Genomic DNA, 22,460 nt, shown 5'->3' with positions numbered 1-22,460 from the left:
GAAGTTTAATTGCAAGATCTCACTCAGTGTAATGCTTCTATGAATACAAGTGCTTAAAAGCTTTTACATCTGCCTCATTAAGGAATCTAACAGTTAAAAGTATAAATTTGTGTGGTTTAGTTTTCCAAGTCGAGCAATAGCGCTTAGAAGTACATAGCAATCCTCCAAAATATCTGGAGCTCTAGGATTCTACAGGCTTAAACCAAGCTGTTTCTGCTAATGCAAGCTTCTGCTCAAACCATTGTTTAACTAAAAAAATATTTAGTAAGATTCCCTAATTCCACCGCATGGGAACACTTTTTTCTTTCTTTCTTTCATTTTAATATATCAACAGTGAATTTGGTGCCTTCGGTAGTGGCCAGATTAACGGCTCTGAGACCTGCATGAACTAGAGTAAATTGAATAGCTCCATTGTAATCACTGGGATTATATTATTTTTCACCAGTTGAGAATCTGTCCCTTAATTCCTCCAGATGCATCCGATGAAGTGAGCTGTAGCTCACGAAAGCTTATGCTCAAATAAATTTGTTAGTCTCTAAGGTGCCACAAGTACTCCTTTTCTTTTTAATTCCTCCAGTCACCAATAGGTACAGTAGCACGAGCCTCTGTACTGTGCCCTGCCCTGGAGGGATCACCTGAAGGGGTAAAAGTGAAGCTGTGTCTATGGCACATTCAGCCCATTTGAGCTCTTTGCAGAGACTGCCAACAAAATTGCCAATTAATGTCAATTGTGGTGTTTTTGTGACATGGGCCTCTCTCTGCTAGGAAGAGAACTGACAACTAGGTCATTTTTATAGAGATCACCTAACGGCACTCAAGTGATATAACAATTTTCAATCGCCAGGCTTGAATTCAAACCTGCAGTCTAGAGGTGAGAGGCTTCACCTGTACATATCCAAATGAATTTAAAAATATATATCCTCTCATCACCTCCTGAGTCAACATTAATATTTTCCTTTAAATATTAGTATCATTGTCACTGTTACTATTGAATGGTTTTCTCATAAACCATTGACACAGAAAACTCAAGCCTGTAAATTTTCTTCCAGACAGTGTACAGACGTAATTTGATCCATGATGGTTGAAGTAGATTATTGTAGTCAGCTCAGATGAGGGATGTCAAGTTTACATGTGTAATAGGTAACACTAGGAAACAGTTGGATAACTGTATTTCATCCTCTGACAATATTTCTATATGCTCCCTGACAGGTGGTATTCTAATTCTCATCAACAGCAGTGATGCTGGTGAGTCTTGCTGTGGCTATTTCCAAGCAGTTGCCAGGCAGGTCGTACTGTTAGAGAACATGATTTTGATAGTTTTAAAATGGAAAATGCTGTAAAGAGGGGGGAAATAATTTAAGGATAAATATTGCAAACATTTTGCTATTGTACTTAAGGTATGGGTTAACTGTGCTATTAAGATTCTAAGGCTCCCACAAAAATCATTGTTTTCTGTGACGAAAATACAAAGAAGCTTTTCCGTATTCTTGGTTCATTACACATTCTTTTTAATGTGCCAACACAATGTGCAATTCTGATTACATCACTGGCTTCATGGTGCATGAAGTTTGAATAAATTTGACTCTGATCAAATAAGTATTCTTATGATTGTGTTAGGTTGCTTGTGGAGATTGATCAGAGAGAGGTAGGTGGAAATAATATCAGTCTTTGCTTGTTGTTCATGTCATTTGTATGGATCACTAAGACCTTTATTTTCTGCTCCTGTCTAGATTCTTTGCATGTCCAAATTACATTGAAAGAAACAGTGATGTTAAAAGGCTGGAAGACTAATACATTAAAGCAGTATGTTTCTGCTCCTGGAAACATACAATCCAAAATGGCTTGGTGGTAAATATCTAGATAGGTTACAAAATTCATAGATAACGTAGCTAACACAACTGGCAGCACTTATCCAAGGGAGAACATGAAGGCAGTTACCTTTTTTACTGCCAGCACTAGTGCTGCATCCATATTGCACTTCAGAATTGTTGGAAAATGGACTGTGTAGCTGTTTTCACGATTCTGTTTCAGAAAAACACAAAACTGTCTAAAATGATCTAGAGCACCTGTATACTTAAATAGGTATTTAAATATATATACATATGTTTAAAACAGCTAGATATATGATCTGTGCTCAAGTCTGATCATATCTAATATAGCCTAAATGGAAGCCATATGTTCCTGTTTTATTTTAATCTTACAAACTTTCTCCTTTATTCCCTTTTCACACTTGTTTCTTTCAGTAATTTGGGGATCCATGCATACTGTACTGTACTTGAATTTTAGTCTGACTGCAAGATATACCAATGTCTAACGTTCGGGGCCTGCTGTGATGATTATATTTAACTATATGGGAATAATTATCATTCCGATTTTTATATTCTCATAAATATAAAAAGCAAAATATATTTTTCATCCTTTCAGAAAGAAGCCAAGAAATTACCAGCATTGCTGTTCAGGGAACACTTCCTTATTACCCTGTAATATCTTGCATATACTTTTGGTGGGTAGATTTATGAGAGGAGTAATTAAAGATTGTCTTGCATGATCTATTCATGGCTTGACTTACTTTGACAGGGCTCTTTGCAATATGTTTTTCAAAAACTGGTAATGAAATTTAGCTCAGTATAGGCTGAAATGCCGTTCAGGTTGCCAAAAATGCTAATCAGTCTTGAAAGATTAAATTATGACTTGCTATTCATCTTATATCCATTATTAAATATTTTCTGATGTAACAATTGCCAGACATTGTGATCCTCCCTTGGCAGGAAGATTACAGTACCTTGAAAGCAAAGCACATGGAAGAATTTTTTTAATGGATTCAATCTTTGCTCATTCTGTAATACATTTTTAACGATGTTTCACTCCCTTCTATTGGCTCAAATTCTGCCTTTTGCATGAGTTTCTTGAATGAGGAATACAGATATTTCTTGAATAAAAGCTGTATTTGTTGAAGACAGTACTTAGTTCTTAGAATTAGTTCAGATCTACGTTAAGTGAATTTTCTCTTGATTTGACAAAATACTGTCGCTGGTACTCAACCGTTTAAAAAACAGGTTGAATTGCCACTACAGTAAAATGAAGCTTTTATTACCAGGAGTTCTAGCTGCAGTGTTTTTACTGAAGCTAATTTTTTCATTAAATTTATCTCTGGTCTCTAGGAAATAAGCTACTGCAGGAGTGATTCTTCACGTTGTCTAATAAAACATCATTGTGCCAGTAATAAAAACACCCACGTCATGAAGAGTTCCCTTGAGTCCAACACTGAGTGGTTTTCACATGTCAACTGCTTCTCTATATATTAGTCTGGTGGAAGGCAGCTCAGCTGCCTTTCAGGAAAAAAGAAATGAAACTGTTTTTACTTTACACAGCAGATGAGTTAAATGAGAACCAGGATCAAGCTTTAAACCTGCTGCCTGTTACAACCATCACAAGGACTGAGACTCCATTTCCCATGGTGGGGGCGGGAGAGGACTGTTGAGTGGCAATGCAATATACATATTACCCAAACAGTATTGATTTTACAAAGGGGTTAAAACCATATTTATGATAACACCTGGTTTGCTTTATGGCATTTAGAATTGCATTCATATTTTTATTTTTATTGGCTTTTTAATAAATTGCTTGGGCTCTGTATTAGGTATAAAATAATTTTACCCAGGGTCTGTTATTTTCTAAGGGTCCTTTCCTTTAAAATTTTACTCACCTGAGGTGATCCCATTGAAGTCAATGGGACTGCTCAAACGAGTAAGCATTTGTAGACCGGAGCTCTTAAATTCCAATCCTACATCTGAATCTATGCAAGCCAGACCCCTGTGCATGTGGCTTCAGATGCAAGATCTAAAGATTTAATTGTTAATGAATTAAAATATCTTCTTGCTGCCTTTGCCAGGGAGATTATAGTGGAAGCTTGGTCTACTTGTTAGAGCAAAGGATTGGGAGTTCTGGTTTCTAATCCAAGCCCTCGGTGTGATCTTGAGACAGGAGTCAGATTGAGGGGAAAGAATACAATGATGTGTTCTTTTAGGATCTGCCCACAACACATGCTTCTTCTCCTTCTCAGCCAAAATGAGAAGTCATCCACAGTAGACTGTGCAGATCTTCATAATATGATCATCATGTATTCTTCTACTTATTCTTATGGCGATACCATCAGTCACTCAAATGCTTCAGCAGCCCAAATGTCGTTTCTTAGGAAAAAATCTAATCTGTGACACTTTATGCCACAAAGGGGCTCTTCACTTTGTTTTGGCAGCCGTTAAACTTCCCTGCAATTCTTCCAATTGTTGGACTTCTTGATTAATCATGTGTGTGGATCAGGTCAGGTCGGGAAAGCTGCCTGAAGCTCCCGTGTATTCTCCCCTTCCAGTAAAATGAATAAATGATGGCAGAAATGTTTTGTAAAAGCGGGTTTAATCCTCAGGCTAGCATAGTCAGACTGAATTAAAAGGGCAGCTGGAATGTCAACTTGTTTCCACACTATCTTTTTATTAAACCTGAACTGTTGTTACTGCACACAAGCCAGTCAGAACCAAAATGTTTATCAGAACAGCCTCTGCTAAAATGATGCTAAGAGATTGTGTGTTTGTGTTTGCTTTATCTTAAGACCATTTTACCCAAGGCACTGAGCATCCGCTGAGTGTCTAATCCAAAATGACAATTGTTAAAGCCTGAAAACAAACATCAACCATGGCTTTTTAAAAATGCTTTCACAAAAAGTATATGGCCCCTGGCTTTTTATGCCTCCCCATATGGAACAATCTCAATCTAAATTTAAAACCAAAAAGGTTGAATGAGTAACAGACAGAGCCTGGCAGAAATAAATCACTGCATAGCTTCCTTTGGTGGGCTTAGTGAAGCAAACGGAGCCTCTTGCCTCCTTACACCCCTTTATGGCAGCAACAGGACATATTGGCCCGTATAACTACTGGGTGAGTATAAATGCTTGATTGAAGATTTGTGTAATGTGGTTGGTTTTCTATCTAGTTGTCTAAATCAGTAACACACGTAGCAAAAACAAAGATCTTTGCAGCATTCTTATTTTTCCTGAAACTTGTATGCTTGAACAGCGGTCTGAGTCGTGCAGCACTTCACTCATTTATAATTCAAAGGAACAAAACTAGTGGTTTTTTACATGCCTACATCATCTTCATAACATACAGAAATATTTTTATTTATTCTTTGGGGCACATTCTGAGCAATGAAGTGGGAGGAGAAAGTGAGGCTAATAGTCAATTTTGCTAATTTGATAAAATATTTGGATTGCTCACATTTACATTTTGCTGTCCGTTTCTCTAACGAGTGTACCACGAAAATGAATGGTCAACTTGTACAGTATGTACTCTCTGGAAATATTAGTTTTACTGAGTATAATGTTTCTTTGTTACTGGTATGTACAATGAAGATGGCGACTTACAGTTTAATATAAAATGTTCAGGAAAACAACGAGGAGTCCAGTGGCACCTTGAAGCCATGCATCTGCAAGCCACGCATCTGAAGAAGTGGGTTTTTTACCCACGAAAGCTTATGCCCAAATAAATCTGTTAGTCTTTAAAGTGCCTCTGGACAACTCATTGTTTTTGTGGGTACGGACTAACATGGCTACCCCTCTGATACTTAATGTTCAGGAAGTCAAGGTTTTACACTTAATATAAGTAGAGTTAATGTATAGTTCTGTACATAGCAATTTTAAGGTTATTTTTTGTGCTAGGTCTAGATTAAACCTCATATTTAATTGTTACACCAGTGCAAACCCAATACACCTATTCTTATGGATCTTGAAGATTTACAGCTAGTGGCTATCATTTATGTACAGTGTAGGGAGTTCTACTTGACCTTGGGAGAGTCTGTAATTGTGTGTTCTTGTTTCTGTCTCAGATATAGATGACTTAAAATGTGCTCCCTTTGGAAACTATAACAGTGGCTCCGCAGTAAGTAGCCTTGCAAGCTATGACTGGTCTGACACAGAAGACATTCATCAGAGCAGGAAGCTCTCTTCCTTTGTCCTTTCTTCAGGAAGTGGAGCCTCTTCAACTACTTCAGTTCTTCAGAAGAAGGAGACTTTGTTTGGCAGTTCAGAAAACGTTACCATGACAACAGTTTCCAAAGTGACCACCTTTTCTACTGAGGATGTTCTACAGGATGTTAAATTTGCAGCCTTCGCAAGCTTTAAAGATCCTGGTCCCAGGTGTCAAAGTGATGATGAGACTGAAGGCTTTGGAGAGTTCTCAAGACCTTTGTCAGAAGCGAAGGAGTCAGTGACAGTTGACGCAAGCCCAGAGGTTGACTTAGCTACCAACGGTATCTTACCTGAAATGGCAAAAGAATGTGTGGATGACTTTGGAGAATTCCAAAGCGAAAAGCCAAAAATTAGCAAATTTGACTTCTTGGTGGCAACTTCGCAAGGCAAGATGAAATCTAGTGAAGAAATGATCAAGAGTGAGCTTGCTACCTTTGACCTCTCTGTTCAAGGTGAGCATGTTCAAGATGGTTCACAGCATATATGCTCCAATCTGCATATTGTGCTATTCCATCAATGGTTAAATGAGAGATTTCTCTTTGGAGCCAGAGCCCAAACCCCACTGAAATCAGCGTGAGTCTTTCCATTGACTTCAGAGGGATTTGGATCAAGCCCTTTTAGAGTTAACTATTTTTTGTTTTATATACTGCAAGTATTGTAAGCATTGAATGGGCTTGAAGGTTGAAACTTTAGTCTCATCACCTTGCATGGGGAAGCTTGCATTGCTGTTTTATATGTTAAGTGAACGGAGAACTTCATTCTTCTGGGCTGTCAGTGCAGCACTACACTGATTTTAAGGGCTTTTCTATTGGTATATGCTGTATATAATTAGCTTGTAATATAATTTCTTATAGGATCTCACAAAAGGAGCTTGAGTCTGGGTGACAGAGAAATAAGTCGTTCCTCTCCTTCCCCAGCTTTGGAGCAACCATTTAGAGATCGCTCAAATACTTTGAGTGAGAAGCCTGCTTTGCCTGTCATCAGAGACAAATATAAAGATCTCACTGGGGAGGTAGAGGTAAGGAATGGTCTGGAAAGCAAGTTAGGCATGGACCAATGCAATATTAAAAATATCCCAAATTCCAGCTGTTTGAGATTATAGCTAGATTTACAGTTTGGGTCATGTTCCTGAAAGGGGTGCTCAGTTCCATGCAGGTTTGGGCCCTTGGACTGTAAAATGCTTGAGAAGGAGATTTCTTCCTAGCTGTCTATAAAGCTGCATGCCACATGTATGGTGCTTTAGGAATAATAAATAGTACATTGTTGTTTAAAACATTCATGCCAGCTACCCAAACTCAACACTAGGTAAAGTCAAGGTGGTATATTAGTTATACTTCTGTGGCCCATCCCTGCACTTGAATAGATGCACATGTGTAAGAAACAAAGCTGTTGTAAACTGTGAGGAATTGGTAAAATGAATTTAAAGGATAATTAGCCAGATGAACTGCGGTGTACTGGGGGTAGGGGACGCTTCATATAGTTGTTTACTGTTTGAAGCCTATAAATGCATATGTTTGGAAAGGTTTCAGAGTAGCAGCCGTGTTAGTCTGTAACCGCAAAAAGAAAAGGAGTACTTGTGGCACCTTAGAGACTAACCAATTTATTTGAGCATAAGCTTTCTTATTCCCTTTGTTCCCCAATTTATTTGGACAGCTCCTCTTTCCCTGAGCAGGGTTCCAAGACAGCATAAGAATAATCTTCTGTAAAAAGAATGGCTTCATGAAGTCTGCCAGTAAATAGATATTTAGAGCACCACAGTTGGTCTACTTCTTTCTGATGACTCACATCACCTCTGTGACACATTAAGCTCCGCTAGGTCTATTTGGGAGGAAAATCAGTTTATGTAACTTCTCATACAGCACTGCTATTTAAGATTTAATTTCCACAGTCATGAATATCTATAATCCAAACATACAGTGTCCAACTTCCTTATTTTTAGTTAGAAACGTAATGTGTTTTAGACACATCACTTGAAATCATTTGAGTCACTGTGATCAAGTGGTCTAAGACTGTGTCTGGAAACCAGTAATTCCTAAAATATAATCCCAGTGTTGGCCCTGGGTCCACTGGCTTTGGGAAATCACTTAGACTCTTAGTATCTGTCCATACTGTGTTTACTTATTGCACTCACCTATGTAAAGAATTGGTTGTAAAGTGCTTTGAAAATGTAAAGCACTCTATAAAAGTTCTTCCTCAGTAACAAATATGCAACCTTGTGACCTATGCAGCTATGGTAGGCACTTGCAGTTGGAGCTTTCAGCCATTCCGATTTCTTCTTTCGTTATTTTCAATTTGTCTTATAGCTCCTGTGGATCAAATGTTGCAGTTAAGATGCAAAGAGAATATTTACTTTCTATTCGTTGTCCTACTTGTGTGGAAAAAGATGCAAAATATTTTTTTCCCAAATCCATGCTTCAGAACCTTATGTGACGGTCTGCTGTTTTGTATGAACACCGAACCAAAATGAGAAATTAATACAGGAAAATCACATGTATGGTTGGTCTCAAATAGATTACATACTGGGAGAGACAGAATCTTTTCTGTGCCCATTCAGCTGAAGTATAATAAACTATAAAGAGGTTAGGAACAGAATTCAGACTATCCTTGTCTTTTCAAATAGGAAAGCGAGAGGTATGCGTATGAGTGGCAGAGATGTTTGGAAAGTGCCCTACAAGTAAGTGTGTAACCTCTACCAAAATTACCTCCTCTTTTCCGTACAGACCACCTGATATACTCTTTCAGACTCTGAGCATCTGGACAGGGTATGCATGGACATGTATGAATTGATTTAAAAATTAATGTGTCAATAGAAAACAACTAAGTATGTGTATATATAAATTAACCTAACCAGATAGGTCACCGTATCAAGTAAAGCTAGTATCTTATTCTTCGTCACTTAAAGTTAGTTTAGCCATTGCCTAAATTTTCAAGTGACTAGTTAATTTGGGCGCTTCAGTGACATCTTATAGGGGCCTGGTTTTCAGAGGGTGGAGGCTCAGCACTTTCAGAAAAGCAGGCCCCTCTAAAATGTCTCAAAGTGGGCACCCAAGATCATGAGTCACTTTTGGTAACTTAGGCCCTTATGTTTGCAGCTACAATAGTTCTCCTCCTTGAAGTGTTGTTTTGTTGGATTAATGGATAGTAAACGTTGCCAAACATCACTTTTAAACAAAATTCCTGAACACATGCTTACATTTCCATCAGCAAAAAGGACAGCTGAATGAAGATGAGTTGATTTCTAAACATGGCCATTCCTCTACCCTGGTCTGTATATAGTTATAAGCAAGAACAAATTAAACCCATGTGATGGACTATACCAACTCTCCTGCTAATTGCATTAATCTCTCTTTAGTACAGCAGTTTCTCTTTTTTTGTAATTTTGTTTGTAAAAGTTACTTCGAGGTAAATAAACTGGTGGTATAACCAACATCCTTTCTGCTAGGTCATTAAGAAGGCAAATGATACCCTAAATGGAATCAGTAGTTCATCTGTTTGCACTGAAGTCATCCAGTCGGCACAAGGCATGGAATATTTATTAGGTATGTTTCATTTTCTTATGTCTCTTACATTAAGTGTGTCCCCATTTAAAATAAGAGGATGTTATTAATTGTTTCCAAATGGTGTCCTTAGCTTAATGAATTTCCAAACTGGAATGATGAGTGACTCTTTAGCCAAATGAATATAGCACAATAATTTTGAAACAGATTAAGGTGGTCACATGTTTCTCAATGTCTATTAGGTGCTCTTTCTGAGTCTCAGTTTTGGGAATTTCTGGTATGCTCTGCTTGGGAGTTAGCAACTTGCCTATAATTCTCCACTCTAATTTTGACAGGGGTTGTTGAGGTCTATAGAGTAACAAAACGAGTTGAACTGGGTATCAAGGCCACCGCAGTGTGTAGTGAGAAACTCCAACAGCTGCTAAAGGACATTGATAAAGTATGGAACAACCTGATAAGCTTCATGTCACTTGCTGCTTTAACGGTAAGGCCATAATTAAGCTGCCTCTTTGTTACAGGAACCCTCATGTTTAAATACATGGATGGAGCATTACATATGGTTATGTATTATTACACCTTGAGGAGTCACTTAAACTCCCTGTTCCTTATTTTCTCCATTTGTAAAATGAGGGTAATAGGCAACTTTGTGAATTGGTTTGAGCTTGTCAGGTGAAAAATACTGTGTGGGTGCAAGGTGGTGGGGTTGCCTCATTTTCTAATGATTTCGATAGTATATCTGCTCATCATGTAATTTAAATTAGACAAACATGAATCTAGAAAGGAAAAATAAGTGCCTTCATGACACTCCAGAAGTGAGCTTCCCAAGTTCTAGTGCTCTGCTTTGCCCTGCAGGAGACTGACTAGACTGCAAGATCTTCCAAGTAAGGATTACGTGTCTTACTCTGGTTTTGGGAAGTGCCTAGCCCATTTTGGGCACTGCTGCAGACTAAATAATAATGCTTGTTTTGAGCTCTTTCCCTCCTCTGGCTGGAACTGCCATAGCCAGATGCAACTTGCTAGCTCTGGGATGGAAGAGGAAGTGCTTCTCTTCTCTCACAGCTTCGTGGGTAGCCAGTTGGGAGAGCGCTGTTGATGACATATGAAGAATGGTTCTGTGTAGTTTTTAGATGAATAGTGACTGAGAAGAGGAGCATCCACACTTGCAGGGAATTTAGAGGTAATGGGGTGAAGAAAGAGCTACTTGGGGCTCAGGATCAAGGAGTATCCTTCCTTGATACGGGGGGACGGGGAGAGAGATGAACATTTAAAAATAGAAGGCAAGAAAATTCTAACTTTCCATTAAGCTTTTTCCATTTTTAACCATCATCTTTGGTTGCAATTAAATACTGTGCGTGTAGAATAGAGATGGGTACAGATATATAATGGATTTTTTTGGCAGGCACTTAACCACAATAATGGTTCAGCACATTTTGGGGGAATCATTAATTTGGGGGACATTGACATGATCCACTGTAATGGTTGCTTTGAACTCAGTGCATAGTGAAAGAGCCTTTAACCCTTAGATTAAGACCAGTGTTTCATGTCCAGGATTAATAAATGCGTCGTTTCCACAATACTCTCTCCTATCACTGAATCCTTAATTCACAGATCCCTGCATGCAGAGTAATCATGCATATTAAAAATCCTACTGTCACATTTATCGAGACGTAGTTGCAAGGTGAGATCTGGTATGCTGGTTTTCCACTTGAAATAAACTTTTTACAGTCCCTGAAAAATGGAGACAACAAATGATGGGCATCTCCTCTCTCCCACCTCATCCGTACCACATATTGGTGGCAAACAGATCTTAATAAAACCTTGTCAGATTCTGACTGGCTTTATCTAATGCAACAATTGATAACGTCAAACTGTTGTTGCTCAGTTTTAGGACAGGTTGAGCTATCAGTGGACACCTAGGTACTACTGTGATGAGCATTGTCCTCTCAAGGTAGATAGTTGTCATCAAAAATGCTGTTTCGAATGTAAAAGATTTCTTAACATTCATACAGGATTCTTTCATATTTAAATTGGGTGTATAAAGTATTGATATATTAGTAAGTACTTCAGAGTATTTTGTAATTAGTGGCCAGATTGTGATTCCCTTTCTTTCACGTTGTAGAACCTTATTCCATTAGTAGTCCTATTGACGTCAGCAGGACTACTCACGGAGTAAACGACTCTTCAGTGTGAGTGAGAGTGTCACAGTCTGGCCTTAAGCTAGGATGTCCAGTATTCAACCAGTAATTGTTTGGTAGGTAAGTCTTTTTCCCCAGTTAAAGGCAACAAAGATGTATAGAACTTTGTCGCTGCCTTGCTGCCTGATCATGATGTAAAAAGAAACCATCACTCCTAAATTGTTGAGAATCTTTGGCTGGTGTGGTGCATCCCTGTGCACATGATCCTGTTGGTAGCTCTCATGTTTGTTTCAACATTCAGTTTTGCCACAACTTTGCCCTCATGTGACAAAACACGATCATTGGTGAGCAGAGCGCATGTGGGGAAAAATTCTTGCCTCTGGTGAGCAAGGCAAAACGTGTTTACTAGGTTTGTGAAATGGCACATTTCGCTCAGGGTGGATCTTACTACAAAGAGAGGCAGTTTACATCAGAAAATTTGAAGCCAGGACCTGAAGAAAATCTGGTCTGTGAGGCTTAGGCAATTGTGTGGTGTTTCTGTTGGGGTTGAGGGAGGGCTAGAATAAATTATTCACATTTTTTCTCTCTCCTTTCTTCCATCCTTCCCTCCCTGACCCACCAACCTAACTCCCTAGTGACAATTGTGAAATTTCATCCTGAGTTACAATCAAGGGGGTTTTTTGTTTGTTTTAAACATCTGACTTCAGTATACAATTCCCAACCCATATATTGGTCCTTAACCAGTCATTTACCAGCATAGCCAAATAAGGTTTTTGACTTGGGAGGATCAGAGTATTGCAGCACATCTCCACAACATCTACACTCATATTTTTTTAAGTTTTAAACCAATAGCAAATGACTGGCTTTGGTTTTGTTTTAAAAAGCAGATAATGGATCTGCTTGGTACCTAATGTATGGCACATCCCTTCCTGTAAAATTACAATCATGGATTCTAAATGGAGCAGAAGTGCCTGTTAAGTACATACAAGTCCTCTAGCTCGCAGGCGTGTGCTTGAAAAGGTTAATTTTATCATTTAAAGGATTAATTTCATTACAAGGTAATTTTATGCATAGCCTTATGGTTTTTCATTGCAAATTACTGTATGACCTTCTCATTTGCTTCACTCATGCATTTGATAAACAAATATTAGTACCTTTATTAATTTGATTGATCTACTCAAAGATTAAAGGTTTTTTTCAGGATTCCAATTATTTCTTAAATTGTTCAGCTATGGGATTGTGATTAGAATACCTAGAGTATGGATTACAAGTATGCATCTGTTTTAGGATCACCCAGAATTTTTAAAAGCCTCTTGCATTTGTATTGCTATGCATTGCTTTTGATTGTTTAAACATTACACGTTACAACAATCTTGCAAACGAGCTTCAGTGTTTATACACCACCCAAATGCAAAATTACATTGACCATTTCTCTTGTCGCCTAAATGTAAAACGGTGCATCAGGAAAGCTATACTACATACTGAGATCTCTTTTCTGCTTAAACACACAATTGTCCTCCCACTCCTTTTCATAACATAAACTAATGTACAAAATAAAACAATTAGCCCTCTTAATTGTTGCCTAGTTTGGGCAGCCATTAATACTCAGTTGTGTACTGATATGCCCTCATTCCAGATGCAGGAAAATCCTTGACTATTAACTGCCCTTCTATGGTTAGACATTAGTGCAAAATTGTGAGTGATCAACGTTAACCCTAGTTACCAATCTGGAAGCTGCACTAGCCACAATGGTAATTTATCCCATGGTATCTTTATAACTGCAAATAATATGTTGCCTACCTGTGTATATACATAGAATTCAAATATTCTCTCCTCTGTTACCTAATCCTTTTACAAGTGCTTGAATGTGGTAAATTAATGTCCATGGAGATTACATAGTATGCTTGAAAATATGCTAATGGCTTTGATTACAGTGGGCATCAATTTATGGGCATGTGTAGTATGTTATCTTTGCCCTGTGACTTTGTTTGCCTTCGTGCCCCTCCACAGCAGCCGCACTGGTAATTCGTCATAATGCGTGTGAATTTTTTTTTCCAGTGACTGAAATTGCCTAAATCCAACTGTCTCGTTATTTCTGTAGCCAGATGAAAACTCGTTGGATTTCTCTTCTTGTATGCTGCGTCCTGGGATTAAAAATGCCCAAGATCTCGCATGTGGGGTGTGTCTCTTGAATGTAGATTCTAGAAGTAAAGTAAGTGGAGGCGCCTTTATGCCAAACCCATTTTGCATTTACTACTTTAATTCTCTATCTGTGCCTAGTCTGTGCTCACAAACTTCCTCGCTGTATTTTACCACCGACGGTAGCAAAGGTGGAATCCATATGGTAGGCAAGCTCAAACATTGTTACTACCACATCCTCTGGAAGATTAACTCCTCTCACCGACGCTCAACAGGCATGGGAGAGATGTGACTGGTGGCAGTTGTGTATAAAGGCTGAGGCGGTAAATTCATTTATAAAGGGCAGCATGGGGAACAGACTTGGAAGCTGAGATTATTTAAAAAAAAAAAAGCTTGTAATGAATTTTCCATATAAAATGTACCTGTGCCTATGAAGCCAGGAGGGGGTCATTGCCTTCAGTGTGGGGAGGAGGGACCTCAGAATAGAGACAGCAGTGAATAGCTGACCAATTCATATACATCAGGAGTTTTGTTGATCTTTTGGTTTCAACATTATTTCAGAAAGAAGAGAAACCTGTGGAAGAGCATCCTAGGAAAGTACGAATGAGTAAAATGATACTCTTTATAGATTCATCTTCTTAATTATGAGTGTGGAAGGCAAGACTGGTGACCAGCCTTCCGCTGTCATTCTCAATTGTACCAATCATGAACCCTTTTCTTATAGTCATTTCTGTGACTGTAACATCCAATTTGATCAACTAACACGTGCTCGAGTCCTCCCCCTTGTCTTGTCTGCATGCCAGTATATTGTGAATAACTTCCTGGTTTTTGTACTACTTTTGTTGTGTGGTAGATAATTCACTGTGATGAGTTTCTGAACAACTACAGCTTCCCGGTTTCTTGTTGTGGAAGGAGAATTGTAGCTTTCATGTGAGATAAGCTTTGACTTTTTGTCTTACAAAGCGATGCTCCAGCTATTGCTTTGGGATAACACAAAGGCTATCATGGTTTTAGAAATCCAGAGTAAAAATATTTTGCAGGTTCCTTTTTTTTTTTTTTTTTAAACAAATTTTCAGCAGTATTCCGGAAGGTAACCCTAAGCTCTTCGAGAGAGCCTTGCAATAGGGAATTACAATGAAAAGCTGCTAGCTGTTCTGTTGTGGAACGAGAAAAAAATTTAATCTTTTCACCAAAAGAGCTTATGTAAAATAAGCCCTGTAACTGCTTTTTTTGTGGTTGTTTACTCAGACATCTAAGCACTATCTCCTACTAGCAACAACTACATCAACCCCCTTCAGATATTCTTCATCTTGTTCATAGATTTTTCACTCTTTATTCAAAAAGGTTTTCTTATAAAGTAGCTGCACCTAACAGAAGACACTAGACCAAACTAAGCCCTGCAGTAAGCAGGCGCAACTTTGGTATCAGAGGAGTTGCAACCTCTTAAATCATGGAGTAATTTGTCCCAGTGAATGAAATAATTTGAAGTCTATAGTTATGGGCTGGCCTAACAAGTTATCTGTGAGGTACAGTACAGTGTACTATTTCCTGCCTATAGAAGATAATTAGTGAGAGATGCATGCAGCAAGTTGGATCAGCTCCCAGGTATGAGGTCAAATGTAATGCTAATCAAACCGTGTCCACTACTAAAACCTGGTGTAGTGACTGAAGCTTACAACTTCAGCCACTGCAGTTGCGGATGTCGTCTGCCTTCAGAAATTCTTGCAGACTACAATGAAATTTTGTTTGCCGTTTGGCCCATTTCTGCAGTTGAGGATGGTGTCTACAGAGTGAGAGGGTCGAGGTCTGATGCTACTGTGCCGCCTTAGTGTAAACACATCTGCAGATATCTGATCTCCTCTTTAGCTTTTACATCCCTGAGCAGATGGGACTGTCACACTTGTTTCAATTTTTGTTATTCTAGGCTTTTAATTCAGAAACGGATAATTTCAAACTGGCTTATGGAGGGCACCAGTACCATGCAAGCTGTGCAAACTTCTGGATCAATTGTGTGGAGCCGAAACCTCCAGGCCTCATTTTGCCAGACCTGCTTTGAAAGAACGTACGTTGAAGGAGGGATCACGTCAGTCAATGACAAGACATGGTCTTTATGGTGGTGATATAGGGGAATAAACACTGAAGGCTTTTTTGAGCAGTGGTTAGAGTACTGAAATGTTCATTTCTGCATTTCTTCTGTACTGCAATGGGTCAAAGCCACTCTCCCATACGAGTTCCCCATGAAGAATTTCACTGGAAGGTTCAAGCCATCATTGAGGTTTTCAGAAATAATCAGAGAATTTTGTACTGTGGCATAAAACATGGCATTTCAACCTCTCTCAAGCTGGAATTGGTTAGCACTTTTTGAGATGTAGCAACTCACTGTGGTGATCAAGGCAAATTGACTCATGAAGTGGAATAGGTCTTACCGTTTCAAGAAAGAGATGAAATACTAGGCTGTGTGTGTTTAAACTGAAATGGCCCCTTAACCAAATGCATGAAATGTGTATTTGCTAACTATTCTTTCCTCTAACTTAAATATATGAACCGAGGGGTGGTGGTTTTTCTTAGATATTTGCTCCTACGCTATTAAAATGCACAAAAAGTGACAGTAATGTTCAAGCAGAAATAAGTTATTGACCTAGAAGGAATTGGATTGTTAGGCTGCAATGAGCCATTGTTTGTTTATAGAATTATTGTTCTGTATTACAGAATACATTTTATTCCTACATTTAGTGGGTTAGTATTGGGATAAAAATCATTGTATATCTAAATTTTCCATACCATATCTTTAGGCTTCAGAACAGGCAGCTGGATTTTAAAACATGCAGTCTCTTCTACGTGGCTGTAAGTAGTAGACAAACCTTTTTACCCCTCTATTGGATTTGTCCTATAACTGCAAACATAGGGGATATACTTTCAAAATGATGTATTATGCATTTAGCCCTCTGTCCTTTGTTATGTAATCATATAACTAAATTGCTGCACATCATGTTGAAAATCATACCCCACTAATATCAAATGCCCCTCCTGTATATTTCACTACATATTTGTGGTGTATGAATATGCTTTTCTTGATGGGACTCCTCTGCATGTCTCATGCAATTTAATATTGTCTATCAAGGCTCTTTACCAGACTCTCTGAACTGATGGCACTGGTTGGCTTTGAGTTTGCAGTTCAGATATTAGCTTTTTCACACTGGAATTTGAGATTTCCCAGCAGACTGCACAAATGCGAAATATGTGGGGGGCTTTTTGGCCGGTGCTGCTGTCTGGACAGTAAGAGATTAATGTATCAGGCTATCAGAAAATGTTACTCACAAATCTAGACGTATAGGGCTCTTTCTTTAGAGACAACATCAAGATGACAGTGCAGAATACAAAAATAAAATACGCTTGCTGTGAAGACAGCTTCCCAGTTCAGAAAGAACATAACAGTTCTTGAACTTCTGAATTACTAATTGCTTTACAGAATTTTTAATCCAAAGGAAATGTGCTTTTATTTCAAAAGGGCCTTACCACTATATGGCCTCTTAGTTTTGACTCTCAGTGAGGAAAGCAAGAGTTGCTGTTTGTTTCCTCGGTATAACTGATGATTTCATTGTTCATTGATTTATTGTAGTTTCTCAAACAGACCTTGAGAGAAGCTTCCTTCTTTCCAAGATGTCATCAGCTGCTCAAACCAAGCCTTGTCTCTGTTCTAAGTAAATAGCTACTGCTGACCTGTGGTTTTCATTTCCTGTGAACAAAATTGCATAGGTGATAAAAATGGTTTGTCTAGTTCTAGTCACAGATTAATATATACCAAATGAAAGAGATCTTGGCTAATAAGAATGCTAAGTGAATGACCCTTATTTACATAAAGTAAATTTAAAATAGATCTTCCTAGTCTCAGAAACCTGCTTATTCATCTAATGGTAACATGCTGCGCCTTCTGGTCTCAGACCCAAGTTAATCAAGTGGCAGCTTTTCAATAACGTAACAGTCAGCACCCACCTTCTGCTGCGCAGTTTATCAAAGCAACCTGATTTCTGATTGACTGGCCACTATTTTACTAACTAGTCGTGTTGTATAAGTGCAATAGACCTCAGAACAGCTCTTTGACAAGATAATTGTCCCCCTCAGCAAATACTACTTGTGTCACCTTGACCATATGCTTCTTGCCATGCCATATGCTGCTATATAGTCCTCCTCATGCCTTGTGCTTACTAATGCAAGTAGTCCCACTGACTACTCTAGGACTTACAGTAGTAAGTTAGCAGGGTCGGACCCTTAGGCCCTGATTCAGCAAAGGACTTAAGCAAACACCTGATTTGTGCCTCTGAAAGCAATGGCACTATTTGCATGCGTAAGTACTCTGCTGAATCAAGGCAATAGCTTGTATAAATACTGTATTGGGACAAGGGAAGCCTTTTATTAGCGTAGGCTTTCTCCACGGCTCTTCTTCTTTTTTCAACCCTCCTATGAGTTTTAAGAGCATGGCCCAAGCTAAAGTAGCTACAGTGTGGAAACTCTACAGCAAATTTGTATTCCAAATACAGTACAGTTCATTGCACTGTGGCAAAAGTCTATTCTAATTACATTCTTTTTTTAATGTACTCGCTTGTTAAGCAAATACGTTGTCTCTGTTAGAAATATCCAGCATGTCTTTGGCACGTAAATAGAGGGAAAGGGCATTTACGGGTATAATTACAGTAGAGCTTATCGGAGTATGGCATTACTAGTCCCCTGCTCTGTACAGAATGGGAAAGAGGCAGGCAATACTAAAGTGATCATGTCGAGCAAAATGCATATTTCTAAACACCTTCAAAGGGGTCTCATGACGTGAATGTTTTACATTTAGATACCACTGATAAGGGCATTACACAAGAAGGATCATTCCACTTACATATCCTAGTCATTAAAATGATTCAGTGTTGCATTCAGCTTCTGAGCTATTATACTGTTAGCCAAGGGCCCAGTGTCCTTGGAAACTGTATCCAAGGTTACAACATTTTCTACACTGGATTGTATCGGACCATTTTCCCTTGCTTTCCTTGAGTGTAGGTTAACGTGCGCACTGAGACTTTTAGTCTTGGCCTGTGGTGTTTTAGAACTGTAAATGAATTTCTTTTTGGATGTCTTCTGTTTCATTATCAAAATTTGTGAAAGTGAATATTTTTAATGTACATATTCTCTGGATTTGCCTTAGGATTGCCTAAGGAAAATTATTTTTATTTGTGTTCTATGTGTGTCTTGATTTTTAACAGGTTATTTTCTTGGTTAATTTAAATTTTTTTTCTATACTGTGCTCCATAGGTTCCTAATGGTGCATTCTGACTAATTTTCTCAGTGGAAATATACTAAAGTCATCTTTCCTTCCAGTACTTATAGGCATTAGGGATAAATCAAACTGTACCAAGATCTCTCTTGATAAACTGGTTGTCATGTGACTTTTTAAATACCCCAGCAAGCTTTCTGACCTCTCTTTTCGTTATAAAGTTTTTTTTATTTGTTACATGTGAATTATTACAATCTGCACTTGAACATTCCAGTGAGTTTTCAGCCCCAGCAGCAGTTTGTTTCTACTTAAGTTTATTTTGAAACTAAATTAAGTAGCACTTTCTTGGAAAACCATGTAGTAAATGTGAAGTTACGATGACGTACGGTCTAAGAAAAGGAAGCTTGTGAAAACCCAAGAAATATATTCTTTCCTAATTAGTTACATGTTAAATTAATGAGACCTGGAACAGAAAGGATGCCTTTTCAATAAAAGCTGCTATTGTACGACTACTTTTCCTTAAAGATCTTTTGCTCTCTGGGCCTTCATTTAATTCTGATTCTCAATGTTAAAATATAAACGTAATAGTTGTATTTCTTCCTGCATCTGGGTGAATATACATTTCTCTTGTGTAGATGGCTTTGTAATTAGTATAGCAGTGGATCCTCTTGTTTTAATTTGTGATGTGCTGGAGTAGTTGCCGGTATTTTAAACCTGGTAAGAATAGTTTGTATTACTTTACATTTTAATATGATTTACTTCACGTATTCTTGCAACAGTTTATAAATGGTTTGTTGAATCTCGATGAAATGTTGATCTCAATAAAGAACTCTATTTATGACAAATCTGTACGGTGAATTGTTGCAGGATGCAGCCTGTAGCGTGTTGCAGTGTGTTACTGATTCACATTGACATCTCACCCTTCATACTCTGAGAGCGCGCCTGGCTATGTGTTTAGGTGGGTTCTGATGGGACTTTTCCACTCAAATACAGGAATGAGGTGGAATCTTTCCCACTTTGGTGGGGGATCTGAGAAGCTTCCCACCAGCAAAACATACTTGGGAACTGCATTGATTTTTATTTTAAGTGTTGTGCAGATCTACATTTTGAACTCTGTTCTTGTTTAAATACAGATGAAGCAAACACTGAGAGCTGACATGTTGAGTTTGGTGGTAGCATTAATAAGTGCCTGTGTCTGGCTCTGACTTGGCAAAGCACATATGTAGTTAAACATATGCTTAAGTGATTTCCCGGGTCAGTGGATAACAATGCACCCCATAGGTCTACACTAGATTGGAGTGATTTTTTTTTGGTCTAGTGGCCAAAGATGCCATTATTTCTAAGCTATATCCATAACGCCCAAAGCACGGTTACCGATAAGTCACTTGTACCCATAGGTCCTATGATAAAAATGCAGCCTGGAAGAAAAATGATTGTGCTGTCATAAGGTCTCAAGACTGCTTAGTCTATAAGCCTTGACATTGGTTTGATAGTACAAAATTAGGAGCAACTCAGTGAATTTTAACATGAATACGTTTATGCTGTGCCTTTTAGCATAACAACTGGGGCAGGCCTCCTGATTATGCTGTGAAAGTAACTTGAGAAAAAACAGAAGTGCTTGAACTGCATAATGTTTTGGCTTTGACTCTCTTCTACGCTGAATTATTGGAAAATTAATATCAAGTCTCTGGGTAGAAACGAGACCAGCCTCATAATAAAGCACTCCTGTATTTGCACACCGTACTCCATGATTAACACATGTTTGAGATGCCTCACCTAGCAACCTGGAGAGTGTGATCCCTTGAAAATGGCCTGCAGTGGGTGTAGAGAACTATTTAAATATATAGAGATGAGAACTTCCTGTTAGCAAAAGCGTTATCTGTATGGAAGAATTCGCTTTTCAACAACACCACCACAGAGATGTTTCAAGATATTTCAGATTCATCAACTGGTGGCAATACCGGAGTTAATAAATCTACAGCTCTACCTTTAACTTTGCTGGTAGTTTATAGATGGCTGTTTTGAGGATTCTTAGTCCCTAGGGAGGGTTTTTGTGTTAATCGTCTGGAAGAAGCACAGGACAGGGAGTTGGAGGATTTGGGTTCTAGTCCTCGGTCTGCCACAGTCATTTTGTGTGTCCTTGGCCAAATCACTTATCTCTCTGAGTGAAATCCTGACTTCATTGAAGTTAATAGCAAAACTCCCACTGACTTCAGTGGGGCAAGGATTTCGTGCCCTGTGCTTTAGTTAACTCATCTGCAAGGCACCACAATTTAAGAAAGATGTGAACAAACTGGAGTGAGTCCAGAGGAGAGCAACAAAAAATTGTAAAAAGTTGATCAAACCTGCCCTATCGGGAAAGGGTAAACAAAACTGGCTGTGTTTTGTCTTGATAAAAGAAAAAGTTGGGGTGGGAAGACCTGATGAGTCTTCAAATATGCTAAGGGCTGTTTTAAAGAGGACAGTGATCAATTGTTCTCCATGTCCACTGAAGGTAGGACAAGAAGAAATTGGCTTTACCCACAGCAAGTGGGGATTTAGGTTAGACATTAGGAAAACCTTTCTAACTGTAAGGGTATGTAAGCTCTGGAATAGATTTCCAAAGGATGTTGTCAAATCCCGGTCATTGGAGGTTTTTAAGAACTGGTTAGTCAAATACCTGTCAGGAATGGTCTAAGTCAGTGGTGGGCAAACTACGGCCCATGGGACACCTCCGGCCAGTGGGCCCCTCCTGCCCGGCCCCTGAGCTCTTGGCCCGGGAGGCTAGCCCCCGGCCCCTCCCTTGCTGGTCCCCTTCCCCCCTGCGAGCTCTTGCCAGGCAGGGCAGCTGCAGAGCCACGGCCCGACCCGGTGCTCTGTGCTGCGCGGTGGCATGGCTGGCTCCAGCCGGGCGGCACGGCTGCCTGTCCTGGTGCGCTGGGCGGTACGGCTGTAATGCCGCCAGCCACCGGTGCTCCAGGCAGCGCGGTAAGGGTGCAGGGAGCAGGGGGGGTAGGGTAGAGGGTAGGGGAGTTCGGGGTGGTGGTCAGGAGGCGAGGGCATGGATGGGGTTGGGGTGGTCAGAGAGTGGGGAACGGGGGTCCCAGGGGGGCAGTCAGGAAGGGGGGGGTTGGATGGGGCGGCGGGGGGCAGTCAGGGAGAAGGGGTGGTTGGATGGAGCAGGGATCCCAGGGGGGCAGTCAGGAAGGAGGCGGGGTTGGATGGGGTGGCAGGGGGCAGTCGGGCAGGGGTTCTGGGGGCGGTCAGGGAGAAGGGGTGGTTGGATGGAGCAGGGGTCCCAGGGGGGCAGTCAGGAAGGGGGGGGTTGGATGGGGCAGTCAGGGGTGGGGGGTCCGGTGCCAGTCAGGGGACAGGGAGGGGTGGATGGTGCAGGGAACCGGGAACAGGGTGGGTTGGATGGAGCAGGGGTCCCA

The 22,460-nt window shown here is 39.6% G+C and overlaps 1 protein-coding gene across 12 annotated transcripts in view; it reads left to right on the top strand.

The window, feature by feature from the left end:
* The window catches only part of SYNRG (synergin gamma), a 134,108-nt gene that overhangs the window by 51,229 nt on the left and 60,419 nt on the right, over positions 1–22,460 (top strand). For 5 of the 12 annotated variants that reach the window (XM_073315617.1, XM_073315613.1, XM_073315610.1 and 2 more), the window contains 8 exons: positions 5,878–6,471; positions 6,874–7,037; positions 8,640–8,693; positions 9,462–9,558; positions 9,852–10,000; positions 13,753–13,863; positions 14,352–14,387; positions 15,715–19,892. In XM_073315617.1, the coding sequence (XP_073171718.1) occupies positions 5,878–6,471; positions 6,874–7,037; positions 8,640–8,693; positions 9,462–9,558; positions 9,852–10,000; positions 13,753–13,863; positions 14,352–14,387; positions 15,715–15,846 (1,337 nt within the window). In that variant the 3' untranslated portion in view covers positions 15,847–19,892. The other 7 variants (XM_073315621.1, XM_073315611.1, XM_073315615.1 and 4 more) reach the window with 6 other exon arrangements.

Source organism: Lepidochelys kempii, chromosome 17 (genome assembly GCF_965140265.1).
Source record: "Lepidochelys kempii isolate rLepKem1 chromosome 17, rLepKem1.hap2, whole genome shotgun sequence".
Classification (NCBI taxonomy): domain Eukaryota; kingdom Metazoa; phylum Chordata; order Testudines; family Cheloniidae; genus Lepidochelys; species Lepidochelys kempii.
The sequence above is the reverse complement of the archived record's forward strand: the minus strand, read 5'-3'. Positions and strand labels throughout refer to the sequence as shown.